Genomic DNA, 25,415 nt, shown 5'->3' on the forward strand with positions numbered 1-25,415 from the left:
GAGCACCTGGGTGGCTCAGTTGGTTGAGCATCCAACTCTTGATTTTGGCTTGGGTCATGATCCCAGGGTTGTGGGATCAAGCCCTGCATTGGTTCAGCATGGAGCCTGCTTGGAATTCTCTCTCTCCCTCTGCTCCTCTCCCTGTGTCCCTCTCCTATGCTTGTACACATTCTCTCTCTCTCTCTCTCTCTCTCTCTCTAATAGTTTTTAATTTTTTTAACGTTTATTTATTTTTGAGACAGAGAGAGACAGAGCATGAACAGGGGAGGGTCAGACAGAGAGGGAGACACAGAATCCAAAACAGGCTCCAGGCTCTGAGCTGTCAGCACACAGCCGGACGCAGCGCTCGAACTCACGGACCGTGAGATCATGACCTGAGCCGAAGTTGGACGCTTAACCGACTGAGGCACCCAGGCGCCCCTCTCTAATAATTTTTAAAAAGAATTAACTACATGGAATGGGACTGAAATAACTGATGAGGATGATTATAATTTTTTATGACTTTGAAACACAGCTGTTTCTTCTACATTTTGTTTTCCATATGTAAGAGGTCCCTTTTCTTCTTTCTTTTAACCTATCTATAACTTATAGCAATTTGGTAAAGCAGACTTTTTTAAACAAAAATGCAATACTGCTGGTTTTTGTACAACATCAGTGTTAGGGGTGCCAACACTCTGCACAGTTGAAAATTCACATATAACTTTTTCCTCCTCTCAAAACTCAACAACTGTGTTTAACATTGTGATTTAAAAGTATAGAAATTACCAAATGACTAGAAGTGAAGGGAAGTTGGAGCAAAGATGCAGGGAAGGCTGGAACAGCAGAGTTCTGGTCTGTTCCCGGCACTCCTCACTCCAGTACCTATGTGAAGCTCATATCATTGAGGTTTCGAACTGAGAAGCACAAAGAAACCAGTTCTGTGAAGGGATTCTTGCCAAAGTGGTGGGTCCAGTCACTGGTCAGAGTTGGCAAGGACCACAGAATAGGAGCTCTTCGGTAGGGAATCTGGGAGAACACCAGGGCAGGATGGCACCAGGCAGAAGAAGCCTGGGCCTTAGAGCAGACAGCAGGAGGGGCGCTGTCCACGGTGCTGACAGTTCTCTGAGGCAGCACCAGGAAACGAGGCTCACTGCTTGCCAGAACTTCCTGCAAGCAGAAACTGTACTAGAACCACATAAGAGGGGTCAGGTAGAGCAAGTGACCTAGGGAGATGGTCAAAGGTACTCTGTCTTCTCCTAGACTCTGCTGGGAAAGAGGGTTCCCATATTCCTGGGTAGAAAAGCCAGGAGTAGGTGTCACTCCAGGATCTAGCTTTGCTAACTTTGGGTGGAGATGAAGAGACGTGTAGTGCCTCTTTCTATGAATGTCTTGCATTTATAAAAAATTCATGTGTAAGTGGACCCATGCAGTTCAAACCCCTATTGTTCAAAGGTCAACTGTATTTCTCTCTTTCTCTCTATCTCATCCTTCTATTATCTGGAAATTCTTGAGTATTCTTACTGTACATAACAATATAGACATTTGCATAAGTTCAGTGAAAATCTGTTCTTATTACAGGACAAATTTGGGCAACTGCTTAGTTTGGCTTCTTAGACTAAGGAAGCTTTTAAAAATTGAATCTACGTCATTTCCAATTTTAAGAAAACAACATGGACTGTATAAAGACAATCCCTTTAGATATCACCAAAGCTTTAACTGGAATATTATATTTGAGAGTATACATAATAGTACATATACATATACAATAGTATATGTACATATACTATGTACAATACATAATAGTACATATACTATTCTTGCTGCACATATGCAAATAACTAGACCCAGTTTAATAAGACTAGACATGTTTTGCAAACAAATTAGTCTTATTATGATTGTTTTTGGTAGAAATTGGGGTAATTGCAGAGATGAAAAATATTTTCAGTAAAACCTACAACACACCCTAATGGATATCAGATTCTAAACCTGTTCATTGTCTTTGAGGCACTGTTATCCATTTGTAAAATGGAGTGGATACTAAATTATTCTATTTTTCTCCAATATCTGTCTACAACTTTCCAAATTAATGATCCCAACTTTCTTCCACCCTTCTGATTTGGAATTACTAAGAATAAAAACTGCCCTTTTCCCAAAGTCCTCCAAACTGAACTGGATAACTTGATATAAACTTCATAGAAATCAACACAATGGCTCATTTACAGAAAACCATTGTGTCTGATGCTGTGTGGACCACTCAGAACAGTCACTTGAACACCCAATAACATCACCAGAGACAATTAAATTACACAAGGGACGCTTTGAACCCACATCTAGAAGCCTAAAGTCTGGAAGTCTTCTCAATTGGTTGCTCTCTGGACTCAGGACCTGATGTATAGTCTGCCCCAATCATTAACTGTTTCCTTGTTTTCACTGAAATATCTCTTATTAAATATCTGATTGCTCACATGGTATAGGTCTAATTTTGGGATCCTACCTGCAACACTGCCTCTTGAAATGAGACATCACTGTTTAACTGAGTTGACCTATTCTCAAGATGAAGGGATGGATCCAATGAGATGAAACAAGCTACCAACTCAACTTCTAGACTGAAAATTCTTGGGGAAATTTCAAAGGAGGTAGATAATAGGTAGTAAATTATGCTACCCCAAAGTATGCCTCTTTGTTTCAAGGATTATTTCAAGCTGATAAGGTGGTTTTAGAAAATAGAATTTGTTTAGATTCCTTACTGGCTAACAAGGAGGAGTCTCTGCCATAGCAATTACTTCTGCTGTACCTGGTCCAACACCCCTGGTTTGTAGACATTGAAATATGAGAAATTAACAAACAAGCCACTTAGCTAAACAGGTTGATGCCTCTTGTGATATATTCTTTGATTTATCTGATGCCAGCTGGTTTGGTTCATGTGTACCCTGGCTAAGGAACATTCTTTAGTCTCTTGCTGGCTAAGGAATATTCTTTAGTCTCTTGCTATTATCCTCCTGATAGTCAGCATGGTAGTCTCCATGGTGTGCTGTATTCTCTCAAAGGTCTTAAATATGTGTCCACAACCATCATCAATACATCAGATGGTCTCATTGCACTTGGAGAAATAGAAAAAAATGAACAGATGAATAGCAAAAACAAACAATTCTTCCGATGTTCCTGACATCATTACCTACAAGTTTCATGAAAGACAAGAACAACTTAACCCTAATGGTAACTAAAAGTGGCACTAATACTAAATTGTTGGTCAGTCTCTCCTGTATGAGAGGATGACCAAAAGGGAGTAATTATTAAAGTATTAACATGAAAAGCCATTGGACTGAGGTAGCTCTGATACCTTGAAAGCCTACACAGGCACACCAATCACAAGCAACAAAATAGGCTTTTCCAAATAAGGCCAGTAACTACTTAAACTACAATCATTCAAATAATTTCTTTGATATTCTTTCATATATTCTCTATATAAACCTTGACACTGGATCCTGTCAGTGCTCCTAATAACTGAGGTTTGGTGTTTCCTGATTCCAATTCATATATGCTCAAATCCTTAAAAATTACAAAGTGTTTCAGTTTACCTTTTAATACTAGGAAAGACAGTGGTGAGCTCCTCTCCAATCCCCAATGCACCCACAGTGGCAATGCCCAGAGTCCCAATGTCCCCAGAATGAATGGATCTTGAAGCTCTACTTCTCTTCTCTACACTAGCCCCTCTTTCTGCATCCATACCACACATGTGGGAGCTGCCTAGCAGTCTGTCTGCCCATTCTCCTTTCACAGGGCACATCTGCCTTAGGTTCCTACATATTTTCCCCTAGTCTCTCAGGCCTTCTGGGAACTTCTAAGACATTCTCTTTTTCACTGCAGCTGCTGCTTCCATCCTTCCTCCTTCTTACCCATCCATCTCAAGGAATCCAGTGCCTCTAATAAAAGCATAGATCTGATCCATCTTTCCTCTGTTAAAAGCTTTTCTTCTATTGATCCCCAGTTGCCCTTAAGGTGAAGAACACACCTCCTACATGGGCCCAAGGCCTCCTCATTAGCCTGTCCTCTTCCTCCTTCCACTCTTTTTCCTTCTTCCTCCTTATACTTGGATCCTCTGGGATCACCTGAGGGCCTCAGTGCTCAGGTCTTTGCATAGACCAGTCCCTCTGCCTGGAGCTCCCTGGCTTTCATATGCCACTGGCCAATAAGGCAGGCTTATGGGAACACTCACTCATTTTCATCCTGTTCAATCTAATGAATGACCAAATTAATAAGGAACCTAATGAATAAGCTGAAAGCAAACCACTCAAGACCTTCCTGCAGGTGAGAAATTCCATTTGTCTTCAAGGACAATCACAGGTATTCCAAGAAAGCTACCCAGCCTTGAAGTCTTTGAAATGAGCTTTGGAATAAGACACTTCAGAGTATCAATTCTGGGTCCATGTCTTCCTATCTGAGAAATCTGAATGAGGCAATGCCAAACCTCAAGGGCCTCATTCCTTCCCCTGAGCAGCTTCCTTCCCTCATCTATAAAATAGGGATAATAACATTTACCTATAGTTGTGAGGAAGATGCAGTGATGAAGCTGTTTTCCTACCTTACTCTTGCCCCCAGTCTGGGGTCACACATTGCCTCCCCCATCCAATCTGTCTGGATTCCTGTGACCTCTAGTTTCAAATAAGATGCAGAACTTGGCCACTCATTATTACCATGCCTACCCTATTGTTCTATGCCACTATCATGTCGTCTGTGGACCTCTGTGCCAGCCCCTCACTGGTCTCTGCCTTTGTGCTCAACTGTGATTCGCTTAAAACTAGTTCCAATCATACACCTCTTCTGGTCAAAAACACTGCCCCTGCCTGAACTCCTCACAATCCTGTCTGTCAGCCCTGACTTTCCTGACCACCTCTTTAGAATGGTACCTTTTCATACCCTTACTTTACACCCTCTTTGGGAGAGAGGGGAGGAGACCAACCCCTATTATCTAGTCTTTTGCAGCAAACTAGCTTAATTGACACTGAGAAAACACTGGACTCTCCAGACTCCGTTGCATCACCCTAAAATAGGAAAATAGATCCTGTTCCTCTAAGCAGGAGGAGACCAAAGTGGTCAACACGTTGCCTGGCACACAATAAGTGCTCAATTAATGTTTTTCTCACATGTCCTACTTGTGCAAAGAGCCCTTATTATCCATTGCAGGGTTGAACCGTACCCACATCGGGCCTAATGGCAGAAATATGCATTGGCAGGAGCACTGTAACAGCATGGCACCTGAGGGGGCCCTTTGGACTCATTACCATCCTCTGCAAAGACTGACCCAGAGAGGCTTTCATTCCTTTACAATGCCCATCAGTCTCCCAAGCCCAATGCCCAAGACAGAAATCACCATCCCTCTGGGCTGTGCCAAGTATCAATGAGGCATAACCTGCTGAGGACAACTCAGAAGTCCCTCCACAGGACAGTGAAGAGGGACTTATTCAGTGGGCATGGTGGCTCCCAGCTCTGCCGGCTTTCCTTAAATGCTAGTGGGCTGGGTACACAACTCCCCAATCATCAGCCTCCATGGAGAATAGAAGGAATCAGAGGCAGTACAGCCTGGGATGCTGCCATCAGGGCACACACGAAGCCTGAGTCTTGCCAGTCTCACCAGTCTCAGTGCTACTTCATCAAACTCTAGATTCCGTCCTCTTTCCAGGAGATTGCAAATGCAAATACGTCCGTACGCTACATGCTGGGGTGCTCCCCACCCCCTGACCCCACGATGATTATGAGGATGACAAAAGTACAGTAAATGGGCTCTGGAAACCAAAAAGTGCTATATTGACACTATATTGACAGTCATGCTACTGCTACCACTGAATCAGTAAAGTTTATTCTCAACCCACCAGAGGAGTTGAAAAGGGAACCAAGGCAACCTCTCCAGTCTCTCCAAGCACGAAGATCCACCCCCTTTCCATCAAAGACCATAAGATGCACATCCCAGTTTCCTAAGACAAAGCTTGATCAGACCAAACTGTTGTGAACGTGCACACAAACTGTAACATGGTCTCCGAGTGGCTGAAGAAAAACCAAAACACTTAGCAGCAGGAGAGCAAAGAACTTTCTAATCGGTGACACTATGACAATGCCTAACAAAAGCAACATGGGAATCTCTGTGGCCCTGTAAAAACAGAAATCATTTGGGTAAAAAACAAAACAAACAACAACCAAAAACCATAGAGAGCTTCTAACAACTGCTGAGAAGGAGCTCCTAGTAATCACCCGCCTCTCCAGCTATATAAGGGGCATGCAAGCCACAGATCCAGGCCATGCTGGTGGGGGGACTGAGAGCCATCCAGCAACTCTATGGTGGCACTTTTTCCTCTCCAAAAGGAGAAGTCCCAGGGAACAAATTTTGGGCGCATTCCCTCAGCCTCAGGAACAAGGGGATTGCAGAGGGTCTTATCTTGGGTCTGATCAAGACTGTTCCCACCTCCCCTTTCTCAGAAGCTGGGGTGTACTTGAACCGCTTCATGCTAGCAGTAACCCTGAGGTCAGAGGTGCCCTGAAGAACACCCAGGGTGGGAGGGCTGCTCACGTGTCGACGATCAAGTAGAGATCAAAGGCACCCTCGCAGGTTTTTGGCTTCTCTATCTTGCTCCTGTAGTGCCTGGTGCCCTGGTGGAAGGGTGTCCAGGCTGGGAGGCGGTGCAGGAAGCTCCCTGTGCTCAGCAATGGAGGTGGCAGCAGCAGGAAAAGGAGCAGGAGCAGGGAGAGTGCAGGGCCTGGCACCCAGAGGCTGCTGCTCCCCATTTTCTTAGTTGTCCCTGAGGCCCCACTCTCTCCTGGAGCAGGGGGATCAGCGCTGGCCATGCCCGGCCACCACAGGCTTCTGCCTCATCTGCTGTCTCCCCTTCAACCCTGTGTCCTGGAGCCTTGTTCTCTCAAGCTCTTTCTCCAAGGTGCTCTTAGAGCCTCCACCTGGTACCTGCCCTTTGGGCGGAAGAGGCAAACAGCTGGATCTGGGGCAGTAGTCCCACTACCTGAGTGGCCCTTCCCTGCCCCACAGAGACAGAATTCCCTGTGATGTCCCTTATGATGGACAGGAAGGTTGGCATGGTGACTTTGTGACCTGCAGCTCTGCTCAGTGTCCTGCCTGTTGACAACCCCAGGCAGGAGTCATGGGATCTTTGGATGGGGGATAAGATGAGGCCTCCATTTGTCTCTTACCCTAAACCCTCATAGGTGGCCATTAAAATCTCCAAGACTCTGCCTTTTTGTAACTCAAAGAAGGCAGCTGAGGTGGTTTAGATAAGGACATCCCTGTGGGTGTCCAGGAGGTCGATGAACTGGAAGACTAGAGTACAGTAATTAATGGTCATTGGTGTGAACACTGAAGTCACCCATGGACATGGAAGGATCTAGAAGGCCTAGAAGGTTTGTGTAAACATTCAAAGTTCTTTGTGAATAAGGGACATTCTGGTTATCTACTGCTGTGTAACCACCCAAACGTAGTGACATACAAGAGAACCATTTTATATGCGCACAGGTTCTGTGGATCAGAAATGCAGAGAAGGCTGAATGGGGATGGCTTGTCTGTGCCCCATGGAAAAGCATAGGCACTGACAGCTCTTGAGTCAAAAGTGATTGCAAAGAGTCAGTATGAGATGCAAAAAGTATTTAGAAATTCCTTAACTGATTTATTTTGTTTTATTCATTTTTTGCATGTACAAAACAAGTGTGATATGCACTAAAAATCCTTCTAAGTTTAAAATAGAGCTTTCAGTATGAATTTACAAAAAAGGATAAGTGATAAAAAGCTTTGTGTTGGCAGTTTTATTTTGTTTTTTATTTTGTTTTTTTGGGGAGTGGTATTTAAAGCCATGGAATATCTTAAATGATATTTGGAATTGATAGGATTGGTATGCATGTCATTAGCATATTAGCTTTTCCTTGTTTGACACTTGCTATTGTCATATTTTTGCATACTCATCTATTGATTAGACATCTCATGGTGGGCTTAATTTGCATTTCCATAATTTCTGATGGTTTTCTGTTCAAGAGATTTGGGTTCATTCATTTTTCTGTTTGTGAAGTGCTTGTTCCTACCTGTATCCATTCTCTGATTCAGGTGTTTATGCTTTTCATATTGATTCTTTGGCATTCCTTATACATTTTGGATTCTAATCCTTTATCAGTTGTTGCAAATATTTTCTTTTAGCATGTGACTTATTTTATACTTTAAAGATTTGCAGGATTTTGTATCTGACTTAAGTAATTCTCCCCTGTTAAGGTCGGGGTGAGACACACTTTATCCTAAAAATTTTAAAGATTTTAGGGGCGCCTGTGTGGCTCAGTTGGTTTGATGTCCAACTTCAGCTCGGGTCATGATCATTCAGTCAGTGAGTTCAAGCCCCATATCGGGCTCTGTGCTGACAGCTCAGAGCCTTAAGCCTGCTTCGGATTCTGTGTCTCCTTCTCTCTCTGCGCCTCCCCTGTTCAGGCTGTGTCTCTCTGTCTCTCACAAAATGAATAAACGTTAAAAAGAAAAAATTTAAATTAAAAAAAGTTTTAAAGATTTTATTTCACATTGCAGCCTTTGATCAAACTGTAATTAATTAATAAGTGCAATTTGTGCTAGGGATCTTACTCCATGTTTTCCCAAATATATGTCTCAGCACCATCCTTTTCTATTTGTTGACTATTCTATGTTTTTTTCAATGATTTGCACGTCACCTCTGATGTGTTTCAGATCCCATATAGGTGTGGATGTGGTTCTGTGCTCTCTGTCCTATTCCTTTTATCCATCTGTTGGTTTGTATTTATAGTGTCAATACCACACTATCTTATTATAGTATGGATGATTGTGTTATTTTTCCTTTCTGTCCCTTACTCCTGTAAGGAAGGATTGTGCTTCCCTGCCACATTCATAGCAGGCTTGGACTTGATTCCACCAATGAAATGTTAACATAAGTACATGTGCCACTTCTGGATAGAATCCTTAAGAACGTAGGTATGATTCAGGTGAGCACCTGTGTTGTGCAATGCCCTCTTAGAAACCTGAGGTGGATATGTACATGCAGGAGGATATGGAATATAAGTGGAAAATAAAGTTTGTGCTTTTAAGCTAATCATATGTGGGGGGCTGTTACAAGAAGATAACCCAGCTGAGTCTGATACACACAGGGCATCAGTTATTTTATCTAACATACAGAGCTCTACAGCAAGCCTTTGCAGGGCAGGGCAAATCATCCGCCTTATTTTTCTTATGGCCACTTGTTCTTTCAGGTAAATTTTAGATTCAGCTCACCAATTCTCCACTCCTCCCAAACGCTCTTAATATTTTATTATAATAACATTAAATATATAGGTACATTTGAAAGGATTTGAATCTGCTATCTAGCCTCCCCTATTGGTAAACATGATAATGTGTCTATTTATTTGGTCGTATTCAACGCCTTTCATATAAACTTCCCTATAAAGATCTTAAACCATTTTGCCAAGTGCCTTTCCCTACAGTGTGTATACATATACATATGTACTTATATATATACATACATACATATACATACATACACATATATTTACATAGATATATATATACATATATAGCAGCTCTTGTAAATAGCATTTTTAAAAACAAAGTTTTCAAACTGTTTATTGGTGTTGTGGACAAATGTATTAATTTACTGATTATTCACCTAACTTGCTAAGCTCCCTTATTCTAAAATATATCTGTAGAGTTGTTTTGGTTTCTATAAAAAATAAAAAACCAAAAAACACTGTACTGACTAGTTCTCTAATGACATGTTGACTGGAAGCTGTGATGGAGGCATTCTTGACTTTAAAAATACCTCTAATACGTCACCATTAAGAATGATATTTATGAAAGGCTTTTGGTGGACATCTATCAGATTAGGAAGTCTCTCTACTCTTCTTGGTTTGCTACAAATCATGAACGAGTGTTAAATTTTATCTAAATTCTCTTTCTGCATACTTTGTGATGAATATAATTTTTCTCCAGTAAGTTATTAATATGATTAACTACATTAATGCATATAAAACCAATTTTAATATTTTATAAATAAACCTGACTAGGCCATGATAATTTTTGTAAATACTGCTGGATTGAGTTTACTATTAGTTTAGAATTTTTTTTATCTATGAACATGAGTGAGGCTGATCTGTAATTTCTTCTTTTTGTGCTGTTCTTAACTGGTTTTATATTAGGTAATAATAGCCTCAGAAAATGTGCTTGGGGTATTTTTACTTTCTTTCCTTTTGAAAGTAGTTTCAACATGATCCCAACAATCTACTCCACGTATACTTGGTATAATATCATCTCTGCCTAGTGTTTTCTTTGTGAGAATTTTTTTTTTTAATTTTTTTTTTCAACGTTTATTTATTTTTGGGACAGAGAGAGACAGAGCATGAACAGGGGAGGGGCAGAGAGAGAGGGAGACACAGAATCGGAAACAGGCTCCAGGCTCTGAGCCATCAGCCCAGAGCCCGACGCGGGGCTCGAACTCACGGACCGCGAGATCGTGACCTGGCTGAAGTCGGACGCTTAACCGACTGCGCCACCCAGGCGCCCCTGTGAGAATTTTTTAAAACTACTGATATCATTTGTTTAATGTTTACTGAACATTATGGACTGAGATGTGCCCCCCCCCCATCTCAATTAATATTATGACGTTCTAACACATCGTGTGACTGTATTTGGAGACAGGCCCTATAAGGAGATGATTCAAGTTAAACGAAGTCATAAGAATGTGGCCCTCATCCTAAAGGAACTTTTTTGTGGTACTTTGTTATGGCAGTCTGAGCAGACTAACACACTGGATTATTTTGTGCTTGTATTTCTTTTATCAGTCATTTAGGTACCACATTTTTCTAGGAATTTGGATATTTATTTCCACATATTGTTATGAAGTTGTTAAGAATATGTTTGAGTCTTAACTTTCTGCTCGATTTGTGGTTATAGCTTTTTAATTCCTAATATGACTTGTGTCTTTTCTCATTCTATGCATTCACAACAGGGAGAATATTGCCCCAAGGGAGTGAAAATTAGTCTCACAGTTTTTAATTATAAAGCATAGTACATAAAGAGATATACAATAAATCCTTGGTACTAAAATTTCATGAGCCTATAAGGAAAAATGTGTTTGTAAAAGCTCCTGGGGGGGGGGTTATAATTTAAAAAAAAAAATTGGGAAGCACTGTCTTGTTTTACAATCAATTTCATTAGAATATTATTTATATTAACAATTTTTCAAATAACCTTTGGCTTTGTTTTACTATTTTACTATTTTCTGTATTTTTTTTCTTTAATATATTCTCCCTTTCATTTTCTTTGGGTTTAATTTTACTACTCTTTTTCAACTACTTTAGGTCAGTTATTAACTCCTTTATTTTCACCATTTCCTCCCCCATAACATAACCATTTGGGGGCACAAATTTTCCTCTAAGCTTCTCCTTCACTAAGGCTATATAAATGCTCACATTAGGGATTTCCATATTCACCAAAATAAAAGTTTTGCTTTGTGGACCACCCCGCAAAGTTTTAATGTTTATTCTGAATCAGCTTTCCCCACCTCAGATTTAGCATCATTTCATTCCTTTACAATCTTATTTGTGTAATAGGGACTCCAAACCTGGGGAAAAGCACAGAGCCTGTCACCTTATGTCCCTGCACCCTCTGCCTCCCCAAGGGCGTCCAGAACATTTACAGAGTGACTGAAGGAAGGAAGGCGCAGGGACTCAGGACTGGTTTCCCTTTCAGTCCCTCAATGTCCCTTCCTTCGTCTCATCTGCTCTGCACTCCAGTCTCTGTGCTCATGCCCTGTGACCCGCACATCTGGCTGCCACTGCAACAATTCTGGTTACCTGAGACACTTCTCCCATCTCTTCTCTCCTGTCACCACGAGGTCATTCAAGCCCTGCCAAGACCGTCGCCCACTCAGAAGCCATTCCCTCCCGTCCCCCAGCCCTTCTTTGGGGCCGGGTCCATCCCACCCTCCGTGGGTGGTTCGGTTCCCTGCCACCTTCGCTTCCTGGGAGGTCGCAGAACTCACCATGACCTGGCGCGGTGCGGCCATCTCACAGCTGAGGAGGCGGCGAGGCGGAGGCACGGCTCCGCTGAAGTTAGGGAGATTCTCGGGGGCGCTGCGAAGATGCAGTTTGCCCGGCCGCTCAGCGGGCAGGGGAACGACTGCCCGGACGCCCGGGGGACCCGCCGCGGCGGGGCGCAGACCGCGCGCATGGACGTCCCGGCCGTAGCCTGGGGGCCCGTCGACCCCAGCGAAAAGTAGCCGCGTCCAGGGCGAGTGAGCAGAGGCAGGGGCGGTTCCGCCGCGGCCCAGCCACCGCCTCCAAAGGCACCCGGGCTTTCGCGCGGCGCGGCGGCCGGCGCCAGGACGCCCCCTCAGGCTCGCCGCTGCAGCCAAGGCCGAGCCACCTAGCGGCGGCCGGGGTTTCGCGGAGCCGAGCGCACCGGGCGTCCTTACCGCACCCCTGGTGGCGGGTGGCGTCTACTCTCAGGCCCCTCCCGGCAGGGGCCGTGGGGGTGGGGTGCCCGAGGCCCCGCCCCGGAGGCGGGAGCAGTCCGGGAGGGCGGGGTCCGGCCGGCCCCCGGGGCTCGCGCGCTAGGTTCCCACACGCGTGTCGCGCGGTGCAACCTGCAAGCGGCCGGGGCTGCCAGCGCGTCTCCAGCGCCCAGAGCGCCGCGGGAGAGCTGAGGTGAGACGCGCCGTCCTGCCCCCGGGACGGGCCGCGAGTGGACGTGGGCGGCGCGATTCATCCCACTTCTATCGGCCTCTCCCTAGGGCAGAATGCTCCGTCCTGCCCTTGACCGCCCACTTCTTTCCTCCCCTCGGACGCCTGCTTCCTTGGTCGCGCCCTCCTTTTTTTTCACCCCGTGCCCCCCAGTCCCTGCCTTCTCTGCCTCTTTTGTCTCCTTATCTCTTCCTGTTTTTCTCTGTCGTCTATCTCACTTTTTCTTGTCTGTCTCTTCTTCATTACGTATTTCCCCTGTCCTACCCCTTCTTTTCTTCCTTCTCTGTCTCTCTCGGTGGTCTTTACCTTTGCCCCCACCCCTCCCCGCCCCAAGAATTCAGCCTTGGATTTTTCTTCTCCTAGGTTGACTTTTGGGGCAGCAATTCTTTTCATTCATCCATCTATCCATCCACCCATCCTCTCATCCTGTTGTTGCTCTGTCCCTGTCAGCTAGGGCTTGTGCTGGGCACCAGGGTAATGGTGCATCTGCCCCAGATCCTTTCTCCCAACAGATGATATCCAAAGATTTGAGCACGTAACACATTCAGTGTCTGTTTTGGGGGAAAAAAAACCCATAAATGATTCAGTCGTAAATATCTGAGTTTTTATGGTGAGCTGGAAGAAAATACTTGGTTTTACAGACAAGGAATTGATTGAATCCTTTCTTGACACTTGCCTTTAGTAATAGGCACAGACAACGCACCGGGAAGCTAAAGCATGCAGAAACATTTAGGGGACATTGGGGCCCACACCTTCCTTCTGGGGAAGTAGGGTAAAGCCAGGTTGGTGGGGAGGGAAGGGGTGGAAATCAGAGCTCAGTTGTGGGAAGACAATAGGGAGGTCAGGGCTTTGCGTGTGAAAACGTTAGCTGAGAGTTAAAACATGAAATTAAGTGTATATTTCTAAAATACATACTTGTCAATGGTGCTGATGTGCAGAAATTAAATTACTGAATCAGACAGTATGTTGAATCAGACAGGCATCTTATAGCAATTATTGTGCCATTTAAAATTAATGTTTTTGTGTATGTTGGGTAGGACCACAGTTGAAAATATCTTAGTATCAAAGATTATCTTAGACACATATTAAGTGAAGAAATCTAGAAAAACAAATCTGACTAATTTGGGGAGAATAAAGTAGAGGTATTGTATGTTAAAGCAATGTTTTGTTTCTTGTTAGCAATGTAATTTTGTCAGAGACAATTTTATTATTTTATGATATTTTTATGACATCTATAGAGCTGTATGTTCAAACACACATATACACACATGATATATATATATATGTATGTATGTACCATATATATACATATATATATATATATATATATATCTCATATGGTTGTAAAAAGAAAACCTGTTTATTTTTAAAGCTATTAATTGCCACCTAACACTTGAAGCTTTTTTCAAATAAATAATTTAACCTTTTAGTTTATGATTTTTAATGATTATTCAGTTTATTTGACTTTTCAGTTGCTATGGAAAAGGAAATTTGTCATTACATAAATCACACAAGAAGTAAACAAAAATGAAATATGGAAGAGGATTGCAGTGTGTTTATTGAAAGAATTTTTTCATTTTAAATCAAAGAATTTGGACAAATTCTTAAGTATATGCTTGGAACTTTGATTCAGGGGACTATTTTCTGCATCGAAGAGTCAAATTGCCTTTTATGTCATTGTACCACTGACTTCCGATGTGTCAAACTTCTGGAGGGGTGGAGTGAAAGGGATGCTTTGCAAATGATTTAAAAATATCGTACCTTCTTTGCTTAGCAGATTTCTTTTTCAGAAACCCAGGAAGTGACAAATTTTCTTTAAAACAGAAAATCACAAAATTAAAAAAAAATTTTTTTCAAGGTTTTGTGTTGAGCTCCAGTGCTTTTAAATTTCTTTTCCTTCTTTCAGTAGGCTGTGTTTCTCTTTTCTAGAAGGTTATGCTATCATTGGCATCAGGTAGAATCTGGCTGAACAGTTTGATGTACAAGCCATGGACTTACCCTTGAAGGCTGCCACTGAAATTGGTCTACATGGCCAAATTGTGTTAGGACTCCTGCTGACGTCATTATGGCCCTGATGTGTGGTTGCATCCTGGGAGTCCTGCATTTGGTTTTTCTTGAACACAATACGCATTGCTGCTGAAGCGGTGTAGGCAGAGCTGGACATAGAGCCTGTGGGGACTGGCTGGGAAGCCTTCCCCTCTCCCAGCTCCAATGACACTACCAGCCAGCCTCCAGGAAAGCCTGGATAACTCTCCAGTTTTTAATTTTCTCAGGGGTCCAGAGCTAGGAAGATGCATGTGTATTTCCCTTCTCAGGAAAACCCAGGACATCACAATCCATACGTAGAAGAGATGGATAGATAATTATCCTCTGGAACCTTCCTTCAGGGTCTGAGAAGCATCTCCAAAGTCTAGGGAAATCAAATGATTGGAGCACAGGAGATATTATCTGCTCCTGTTTTAGCTAAAAAGGAAGGCAGACACAGGAAGACACTAGCTGGTGATATAAATGGTATCGTTGAATAAGATCCAGTTTCTGAGTGAGCTGCAGCTTGGAAAAGCTGGAGACTGGCCAGCTGACATAGGCTGGAGAGTACCTTCAGATATCTCAGGAAATGAGGTTGCCCAGTTGTTTGCTAAAACCTCTTTCTTTTGTGAATGAAGGGGGAAGGAGGAAAATGCCCAGGGCATTTGGTCACTCATTAAACAGTATTGTGCCCTGGTTCCAGGGAGCACGTGAGTAGAGGGAAGGCAGCCATGAGGTTGACTCTGACCCTTTGTACTAGTGTGATAATAATTGATAAATTGATGCTACCTAACACTTACTGAACCAGGCTCTTTAATACTTTAGGTATATTAATCCATCTAATCTTTACAACCACCTGGTGAAGCGGACCCCAGGATGATCCTTTTTAGAAAGGGTCCTCTTTTAGATGAGAAAGTCGTCAGAGAGAGGATCAGCACCTTGCCTATGGTTACAAGATTGGTAAGAGCAGAGGTGGGTTTGATCCAGACATCTGACGTAAGAGGCCATGCACTTAACCTCTATGTGATGGAAGGCTTGATGAGTACATGGGATGGGCCAGTCATAGCACAAACAGAAAAGTAATATGGAAGAATGTGGCCAGTGTTTCCCAGGTGAAAGAATGATTGGAGTCTGCACTCAGTGCCCTGGAAATGGGTAATAAACAGAGACACAATGCTTATAACACTGTGGGATAGGTGAGTCTTCATCTCCAAGTGGGTAGCCGTTCCTGTGTTGGTCAGTGGAATCCTCACTGTGGCCCAGGAAGATTGAGAGTCTGAGGGAAAAGGATCCTGTATGACAGGGAAGGCTGGATGTGGTCACACCATATCAACTTAGGAAACTCAGATTCAGAAGATTTCAAAGATCATTACTTCATTATCCCACAATCTAAGGGCTCAGAAATGTTGCAAAGTGTGGGATTGAAATCAGGTCCTCTCAGTCAGAAGACACGGGGTGGCACTGAACAATGTCTGTGTGACTCAGAAGACTATCTTGCTGAGCTCAGACTGAAGAGATCCAAGGAGGACAAGAGAACCCTTCTCAGGACACACATAACAGAGTGAAGAGGACGAGTAAATAGTGTCTGGGTCGAGAGCCCAGAATGAACTGAGGCTATTGAGGACAGTGGAGGGACAGCAAAGGGCCCCTTAAGATTGCATGGGAACAAGGACAACAAGGGCTGCATACATCCACTGGAATGTCTGGCTGAGAACCGTCTCTAGTGACAAAGGGCATGGGTAGGTCCACGTAGGAAGAAGGAGCAAGGCAGCACCAAGCTGCTGTGCCTGTGATCTCCTGACCCGGAACTCACTGGCCAGGGCATGATGTGACCCCAGAGGTGACATCATACATCTGCTCAGGTCATCTGAGAGCTGGATCACAGGGGAGGTGCATGGATCCTGGAGCTGGATGAGACCCAGAGTCTGATGCTGACCCTGGGAAAGGGCCTGTGAGTCCTTCGAGAAGAAGAGAGGAGTGTCAGGAGCTGGCACAGGCTCACTGGGGACAGGCCACGCCAGGCACATGTCATTTCGGCTGTGAGAGGCTTCAATCTGGCAATGTCATAGACAGAATGGACCAGTTAGAGGGAGCCCCAGATAGAATTTTGTAGGACATTGTTTGCACTTGTGTGAGTGACCTTACCCCAGCAGTGCTGATGCATGAGAAAGAGGTGACCCTCTGGGAGCTTGGTCATGCCAAAGGTCCCCAGCTAGTTCAGTACCCTCGTCTTCTCCTTTTCTTCTTCTTCTCCTCCTCAATATTATTATTATTATTTTATTTAAAAAAATTTTAATGTTTATTTTTGAGACAAAGAAAGAGAGAAAAAGAAAGAGCGTATGTGTGCGAGGGGCAGAGAGAGAGAGAGAGGGCTGAAGCAGGCTTGAGGCTCTGAGCTGTCAGCACAGAGTCCGATGCAGAGCTTGAACCTATGAACTGTGAGATCATGACCTAAGCTGAAGTCAGATGCTTAACTGACTGAGCCACCCAGGTGCCCCAATATTATTATTATTATTATTATTATTATTATTATTATTATCATCATCATCATTATTATCATGTCCTTTTCTTTCTCCTCCTCCTGTTGTTCTCATTATTATGATTAAGATTTGAATAATAAAATTGATGGAGCATGAAGATGGGTGAATGTCTAACATAATGATTGGCAGAATCCAGGCCCATATTGGTCTAGGAAGCTGGAAGGCAGTGCTGCCTTTAGCAACGTGGCATTTGTTAGGTTGGAGATTAATGCCCTTGGGTTGGATCATGCAGCTTCCCTTGTGTGGTTATCATGAAAATTCCATGCAATAAGGCATACGAAGCCTTTTAGCATCTCTGGCACGTATTCACTTACATAGTCAATAAACAGTCACTTCTATTCTCATATCACAAAGCATCCCTGGTAGCAAATATTTCGTCCTGCAGTAAGATCCCATATTCTAAATTTGAATGCTGAAAGCAGGGTTGTAACATCTGTGGCTCAGGGCACTCCAGACACTTCTGAAAACTAGGTCTACCTGACTGTGGTTGGCAAAGCTGTGAAGACAGCCCAGTAGAGCTGTCTGCCAAAGGGATGTAGGGGTGCAACAGGACCGGGAGGACAGCAGGGTGGGCTCCAGCCCAGGCTCGGGGAAGACATTGTATGGTTCTAAAATATAATCTGGAGGGCTGTCTGAGGCAGAGCTGGGTGGAGAAAGAAGGGTTAGAGAAGGGATGTTTGTGTGTGTATGAGTATTCCAGTGTGAGTGTATGTAAGTGTGTGCGATCATATGTGTGTGTGTATGTGTGTCTGTGAGTATATGTGTATTTGAGGGTGTGAGTGTAGCGTGTGTGAGTACATGTGAGGGTGTGAGTGTATCTGGGTGCGTGTGCGTCTTTGTGAGTTCAGAAGCTCAGCAGAGAGGCTTCAAGCACACCAGCTATTCTTTGAGGATGAGGGAGAATCAGCTTCATCTCAAGTAGTCATACACTGGTAGATCTGGAAAGCACAGTGAGATAATTTAGCACCAGCTCTAGTTTATAGACAGGACATTGAGGTTGAGAGAGGTGGGATGGTCAGTGCAGGGACACTTGGTAGACTGGCATGGTCGCCTCTGCCTCTTCAAGAAGCATAAGCTAGCACAAAACTTTGATGCCAAAGGCACCCCATTTGAGAATGAATTCGGAAAGGATGTTAGGAGTGGCTTGGACTCCCCTGGAAGCATATAGTTTGGACTCGGTGCTCACCACTTGGGGTATCGTGAGGGCCACATGGGCAGTTCAACCAAAGCGTGCTTTGGGGACACACCCTTGGGTTTCATTCCCAGCAGTGCCTCATGCTGCAGAGGACTTCAGACGGGGTGTTCAGCTTTCCAGAACCCATGTCCTCTTCCTCTGTGAAAGAGGGTGACGGTCCTCCAAGCGCAGTGAAGGTGGAAGGAGGTAACACGTGCAAAACACCTGTCCACACTCTTGCCACTGAGACAGAGAGAAGGAGGGCAGGGTACCTGTGCTTCTGTTTACAGGTGGGCGGGAGCTGACTTGAGCCCAGTGATGTTTATGAATAACAAGCCCGTGGAGGTCCCTGTGAGGAAGGGACTTGGTTGCCCACTCATCACGGTCCTCCTGGGCCTGAGGACCTGAGGATAGGACCTGAGGACCTGAGGACCTGAGCAGGCCTGAGGATAACTGCTTTCTAGCTATGAAAACTCAGAACACTCAGTGGGGTCTGGTTCAGCCAGTGCTGCTCACCAGCTGGGATTGGGGAGCTTGAAGATGGGTGTCCTGTTTTCAAGAACTGGCTGGTGGAGTTGATTAGGGGAGGGCAGGTATGAAAGCCTCCCCAGCAGGGCTGGTGGCACTCTCTCCTCTTCAATGCCACCTCACATGTGGCCGTGAGTGTCTTTCCTCTGAGCCTTGAGCACCTCCAGGCCGAAGTGGAGGCTGGTCTCCCTGAGTAGGCCCAGCAGGTTGGCCGGCACGAGAGGACAGTTGACAGGGGAGCAGAGGAGAAGGAAATGGATTAATGTCTGAATGGATACAGGGTAGACTCATGCTTGTTCCAAGGGACAGGGCCGGGTGGACAGGTGGCTGCCCCCCCGGAGTGGGAGTGGGGCCAGGTACAACCACAGACCTACTCAGGATGCCTGGACATTTACTGTCCAGCTTCTACCCTCTGGCCACCTGTGCTGCAGGAGCTCCAGTCCCCAGGTGCTTGTGCCCTGGCACTTCTGATGCTGTGGAAGAAACATTGGCATGCTGAGTAGCAAGAATGCTCTAAACAAAAATGAAAACTTTCATAAATCAGGGTGCAAGCACATTAGAGTTGGCAACCGGGTCAGAACTGCCTGGTGGACACCTCGTGTGCTGTGTGAACACGGCAGCTGCTGCCTGGATGCTGACAGGTGCGGGGCAATGCTGAGCCATGTCCCTGGGTGGCAGGGTCACGCAGTGTGGTCCTTCCTCCCCGACGGAGTCCTGGAGGTGAAAGCAGGTGGCATAGCGCTCTGAGTCAGGGTGAGCTGTCGTGTCTATAGCAGTCAGGATTCTTTGGATGTAAACAATGAAGATGGAGGGCTCGTGTCTCACTGCTGTTGCTTCCTCTCTGTGCAGAGTCCTGTGGTCCAAGTGTGGCTGGCCCAGCCAACAGGGGAGCTCTCCAATCTCACGGTTCCTCCCCGGGGCAAGGCCTCCACAACACCAAAGCCCTGAAGACTGACAGCTGTTGGAGCGTCCGCCTTCTTCAGCTGGCTCACAGCCTGCTGGTCGTCATGGCTGCTGGGAAGGGTGCTCTGCAGAGGTCTTCGGCTGAAAACACATGGAGGCTTAGTGAAGCTGACCAGGGCTGGAGCTGCAAGCCAGTGCTGCTGGAAAAAATGAACAACCTGGGCTCTGAGGCTGCCATGGGTGGTGGTGGCCGGGAGGAGACTTCTGCTGAGGTGGCACTGTCAGCAACCCCAGGAAAACTCAGACTGGGAAAGCCAATGGCCCAGAAGGTGTGCTGGGAACAGGGGCAGAGTGCTTTCACAGAGGTGCCTCGACTCAAGAAGAGGCTGGAGGGTGTGCAGGCCAAGGAGAGGGAGCATGATAACCCCACAGGCCAGCCTGGTGCCCAGAAGCTGACCCAGGATACCCCCAGGGACCTGGCTGACAGCAAGACCTCTGTGTGGCCCAGTGGAGCCCGAGGGGAGCAGAAAAGCGCCTTCAGCAAACCAGCCAGGTGTCCAGCAGGGAGACCTGGGCCAACCTCCGTCTTCCAGGCACGTGGACCTGCAGATGCCCTTGGGGAGCTGTTGGGACTCAGCAACACGGTAGACGTCCCTTGTTGGGATCAGCTTTCGAATTCTAAGTTTTTGGTGGGTGATTTCTGGAACCTGCAGACGTTGCCACAAAATGCTCCTCTCTGCAGTGCTTTCCTGGGGGCCCCCACACTGTGGCTAAAGCATGCCACAGCCCAGATGTCCACACCATCATCATCCTCTTCCACTGCCACTTGGGCCCTGCTGCCACCTACATTCACCTCCCTGGGCCTGTCCACCCAGAACTGGTGTGCAAAATGCAACCTCTCCTTTCGCCTGACCTCCGACCTGGTCTTCCACATGCGGTCCCACCACAAAAAGGAACATGTGGGGCCTGACTTACATTCTAAGAAGCTGAGAGAAGAGGCCCTCACGTGTCCCATTTGCCATGAGTATTTCCGGGAGCGCCACCATCTCTCCAGGCACATGACTTCTCATAGTTAGCGGTTGGCTGTGGAACAGACCTGTGGATGCAGCTTCTAGCATTTGGCGGTGGGGCGGAGATGGCTCACTGGTGCTTCCTTTGAAAAGGCTCGTCATCGTTGTCTGCAGGGCTGTCTGCATTGGAGTTGATAGATGAACTTGGTCATCATTTGAAAAAGACGGTCCTTGGCTCTGATGTATTTTGATGGAAATAAAGTCATGAAATAAAATGACACACTTTCCTAACCTAGGGTATCAAGACTGCTAGGCACGGAGTAGAGGCCCTGCTCCTGTTCCATATGGAGGCAAGTTTGACACACAGCCTGGGCTTTGGAGGCAGACAAACCTGGATACTAACCTTTCACATATTAGCCCTGACCTTGGACACATTGCTTTCACCATCTGAGCCCCAGTTTTCTTCTCTGCAAATGGAGAGGGCGACACCTGTGTCTTAGGGATGTTGTCATGGTTACGTGGGAAGGTGTGTGGAAAATAGCCAGGATGCCACCTGGCACAGTGTGATTCCTGAGTGAATGATATTTGTTATCATTGTCCAGATTAGTAAGCTGTTGTTCCATGACAGAGTCTCAGCGGCAAGCAACCCAAAGCATCTAATTCTCGCTCGAAGGTCTGTGGGTTGGCTGGGTTGGGTTGGGCTTGGCTGGGCTTGGCTCCAGGTTGCAAATTATATTTAGGTTCATGTTCTGTTACTCTAGGACTAGTGGGCTTCCTAGATAATACTTCTCTTATGGTCATTCCCAGAGCACAAGAAGGAAAATCCAAACACACAAGCACACCTCAAGTCTCTGCTTGGGTCACTTCTACTAGCAGCCTCCCAGCCAAAGCGAGTCAATGACCAAGCCCAAAGCAAGTGGGTGAAATGTGCCACCTGCCCACAGGGAAGCCGTGATGAGGGAGCGGATGTAAGGTCCTACTACAGAGGCATGAAGAGTTGGGACCAGTCGTTCAGCTGACACACTTGGTCCATGGTTCTTCACATGCTGAATATGTGGAAGGGGGAGAAAGGAGCAACATCCCCCCCCCCCACACACACACCCATTATCTCTCAGCAAGCAAGCATGGTGCAAAAGCTTGAGACTTAAAACATGGTGAGAATTCGGAGCGTTGTGGTTACCATTATCTACTGCATGTTGCGCTTCTCTCGGTGACTGTTCTTTTCATCTGCATTTGCCCTCGCAAACCTCAGGTCATAAACTCTGATGTAACTCGGGCTAGTTTGTGGGAAGGCCATTCGTTGGGAGCTCTTTCCAGTTAGGCGTTCTTTTGACTGGTTTCCCCTGCACTTTCAGGATTTGTTCATTTGACCAGCAGTGTCCAACCCTCTGGTGGGGCCTCTGGCACTGAGCTCAGGCTGTGGTTGGGAAGGAGCTGGTGTGGGCATCTCAGACAGTGGCCAGTGACCCGTCCAAACACCCCCCAAGCTCCATTTCTTCTCTCCCTCTCCATGCATACACAGGGTCCTGGTGAGAGCCTGTCCCACCCGGCCCACCCTCCTTCTCGCTCACCCTCTCCCCGCCTCCCACCCACACACCCAGCCATTCTGCACCCATCGCCAGCCATTCAGTCACCCATTTATTGGCCTTCCTGGGTACCCTTGCTGTGCCAGGCTCGGTGTCAGGCCCTGGGGGAGGCCCAGTGAATTCGGCCCATGGTCCTTGTTCAGGGTGCACAATGCCTGGTGTGCAGCATGATGGATGCCAAACAAAAGCCCGTGTGGGGTGCCTGGCACACGGAAGCAGGTGCACCTCAGACCTGTGGGAGTAAGTGCAGTGCCCCCTGAGGCCTCCTGAGGAGCAGGGGCAAGAGCAGATCATCCAAGTCCAGCAGATGCTGGAGGTGCAGGTGGAGGGTAGTAGCTGGGGAGAAGGCGGGGGGGGGGGGCAGAGCTACAGAGGCTCTAGGATGCTTCAAGTCTGGTGTGAGGAGGACTGAGTGGGGCCCTCTGAGATGGAGACGTAGGAAGGCCTCAAAGGACAGGAATTTGGCCCAGGGCACGGGAAGGATGGCTCCAAGAGGCACTTTGAGGGGGCCTCTGATTGCAGTGAGAAGGGTGGGCTGGAGGAGAGGAGAAGACCCCCTGAGTCATTTCCTCTGCATGTGGAAGGAGCCAGCAATGCTCCCTGCAGGCACCAACAGAGCATCTCCATTCTTGCAGGGAGGTTTGGAGGACCCCCTCCCTGAGAGAGAAAAGGGAGGCTCTGCAGGGTGGTCCCTTTACCCACAGAAGAGGGCTGGAGCTGGGGGGAACCTTCCCCTGCTATCCATGTGATACAGGAAAGGGCATCTTAGGGAGTGTGAACCTGAGGCTCCACACTATGTGGTGACATATAGCCTTTAACCTATGACAGGTGCAGGAGGTAGATATTTAATTCCCATGTTACTGAAGAAGAAACAAACCGCCGAGAGGGTAAGCTTCTTTCCTAAGATCATAGGTTCAGGAGAAGCAGCACAAGAATAAGGCCCCAGGACCACTCACATCCTTCCCAGCCTGCCACACATCTGCTCAGCATGTGGGTCACATGGTATCATGGATGGTTTAAAAAGTAGGGTTTAGGACCAGGCATTGACCCCTTCTGGAACTTAAACTTGCAGCCTGCATACACCCCCACATTTCCTATCACCCTTTTCTTAGCACTTCTCTATATCTTGATTGCTACATGAGTTTTCTGATTTGTATTATTTACAGCGTCTCTCCTGTTACTAGAACCTAAGCTCCACGAGAGATTTTTGCTGTTTTGTTCACTGCTGTATCCCCAGCAGGAAGGACAATGAAGGCACATAGTAGTTGTTCAACAGACTTTTGTTGCATGCATGAATGAGATGCCTAGATCCAGTCTCGCCCCTGACAAACCCTGAGCCAGCTGCTCATAGTGTTTTGACATCTGTCAAATGGTGTGCACAGCCATCCTCTTCTGGCTTATTGGATTGGTCCGTATTTCTGTGAACTCCCTTTTTAAAGTCATAAGTGCACTTAAGACCGAATAGAAATTTAAAATGGAAAGGGACTCTAGACTTCCAGTCCATCCTTCCAGTGTATAGGGGTGAGCACTGAGGTCCACTGGTGAGCTGACCTGCAAAGTGATGCAGGGCGAGTGGTGGTGAGGTCAAGGCTAGGACTCCTGAAATGCCGGTCCAGGCATCTTCCCTGACCCGCCCGCATGCCTCTAAGAACATTGCCTGTGGCCGCACACAGAATTACTACTAACAGCAACCGTGTCATTTTCAAGCAAGGGAGACATTTTGAAAAAAAAAAAGTTAATCAAATAAAAGTTATGAAGAAGCATAACAGAACTTCTTCTCCCAACTCAACTTTGTAAGATGGAATTCATTTTAATAAAAACGGATGGACATGCGAGGTGCTTTGCAGCCATTTAAATTGACAAACTCCAAGATGACTTATGGAGGTGAAGACTTTGCGGTTGATTAATGTGGCAGCTCCTACTTATCACCAGACTGGGTTCCCAAAGTCCCCTTGGCCGTCAAATCCTGTCTCATCCCTTCTTCTCTCCTGCCCTTCCAGCCATATTGGAGAGTAGTCACTTTTAATCATGACTTTGCCCAAGGTCCCTCTGCCACCTTCCATACTAGTTAAGAGTTTGGCTGGTGATGTTGCCACAAAACATCACATCAGCAGGTAAGAATTTTCCTCTATAATTCTGGAGTAAGAATTGCCACATTTCTTAAATTCTCTATATCTAATTTAATCTGCTCTGTACCCTGATCCTGTAGGTTCTGGTAGGATATGCAATCTGTTATTTTCAAATTCCTCCCCTGTCTTTCAAGTTTGCAGAAAGTTCCACAACATGCCCCACCTAAGAAGGTAATCTCTCTTGGCTTCATGCGGTCTCCCCATACTGCACCTCCCCATACAGAGGTGTCTTTGCCTCTGTCCTCCAATGTGTTCAGTCTTCTCTCCTCCACCTCTTCCAGGATCTTGGGCCTTGATTTTCTGCCAATGTTGTCATTAGGCATGTCACACAAAAACCATTGAGTCAATGCTCAGAAAGTCTTGGCTAATTTCTTGGAATAGGCTAGGGAAAATACCTTATAGTGGCTGGGAAAATGGCAATGTATACCTTTTTTTTTTTTTTTTTGAATGTTTATTTTTGAGAGAGGGACAGAGTGCAAGTGGGGGAGGGGCAGAGAGAGAGAGAGAGAGAGAGAGAGGGAGACACAGAATCCAAAGCAGGCTCCACGCTCCGAGCTGTCAGCACAGGGCCTGACAGTAGACAGCCCGATGTGGGTCTCAAACCCACGAACCATGAGATCACGACCTGAGCCTAAGTTGGACACTTAGCCGACTGAGCCACCCAGGTGCCCCAGCAATGTATATATAGAAATCTCCCAAGCAGCAGCCATTCAAAGAAGATTTTTAAGAGACCTCAACATGTGCTAATGAGGCTAAAATAAGACATTTGGAATTCAGGTCCATTTTAGTTCTCAATTTTAACT

General features: G+C 46.0%; 2 protein-coding genes across 3 annotated transcripts in view; one reads left to right on the forward strand and one right to left on the reverse strand.

Annotated features, from left to right (window-relative positions):
- LOC147576037 (anthrax toxin receptor-like) overlaps window positions 1-9,493 on the reverse strand; it is a 58,901-nt gene extending 49,408 nt beyond the window's left edge. Inside the window, exon 1 of the mRNA XM_086680206.1 lies at window positions 6,542-9,493. Coding sequence (XP_086536332.1) covers window positions 6,542-6,816 — 275 coding nt within the window. The 5' untranslated portion in view covers window positions 6,817-9,493. The remainder of the gene's footprint in view (window positions 1-6,541) is intronic.
- On the forward strand, window positions 7,111-24,318 carry ZNF488 (zinc finger protein 488). 2 transcript variants are annotated; one of them, XM_086680207.1, is made up of 2 exons: window positions 7,111-7,380; window positions 19,834-24,318. In XM_086680207.1, the coding sequence occupies exon 2, from the start codon at window positions 19,992-19,994 to the stop codon at window positions 20,961-20,963; it is 972 nt and encodes a 323-aa protein (XP_086536333.1). In that variant the 5' UTR covers window positions 7,111-7,380; window positions 19,834-19,991; the 3' UTR covers window positions 20,964-24,318. The 2 variants fall into 2 exon arrangements, with proteins under 2 accessions (XP_086536333.1, XP_086536334.1); XM_086680208.1 differs by lacking the exon at window positions 7,111-7,380 and adding an exon at window positions 12,558-12,681.
- Window positions 24,319-25,415: the final 1,097 nt, after the last annotated feature.

Source organism: Puma concolor, chromosome D2 (genome assembly GCF_028749965.1).
Source record: "Puma concolor isolate L17-30 chromosome D2, mPumCon1.1.hap2, whole genome shotgun sequence".
NCBI classification, from domain to species: domain Eukaryota; kingdom Metazoa; phylum Chordata; class Mammalia; order Carnivora; family Felidae; genus Puma; species Puma concolor.

Bases quoted from the DNA above. Each gene is read 5' to 3' on its own strand.
- ZNF488 (XM_086680207.1), top strand. From the start codon at position 19,992: ATGGCTGCTGGGAAGGGTGCTCTGCAGAGGTCTTCGGCTGAAAACACA.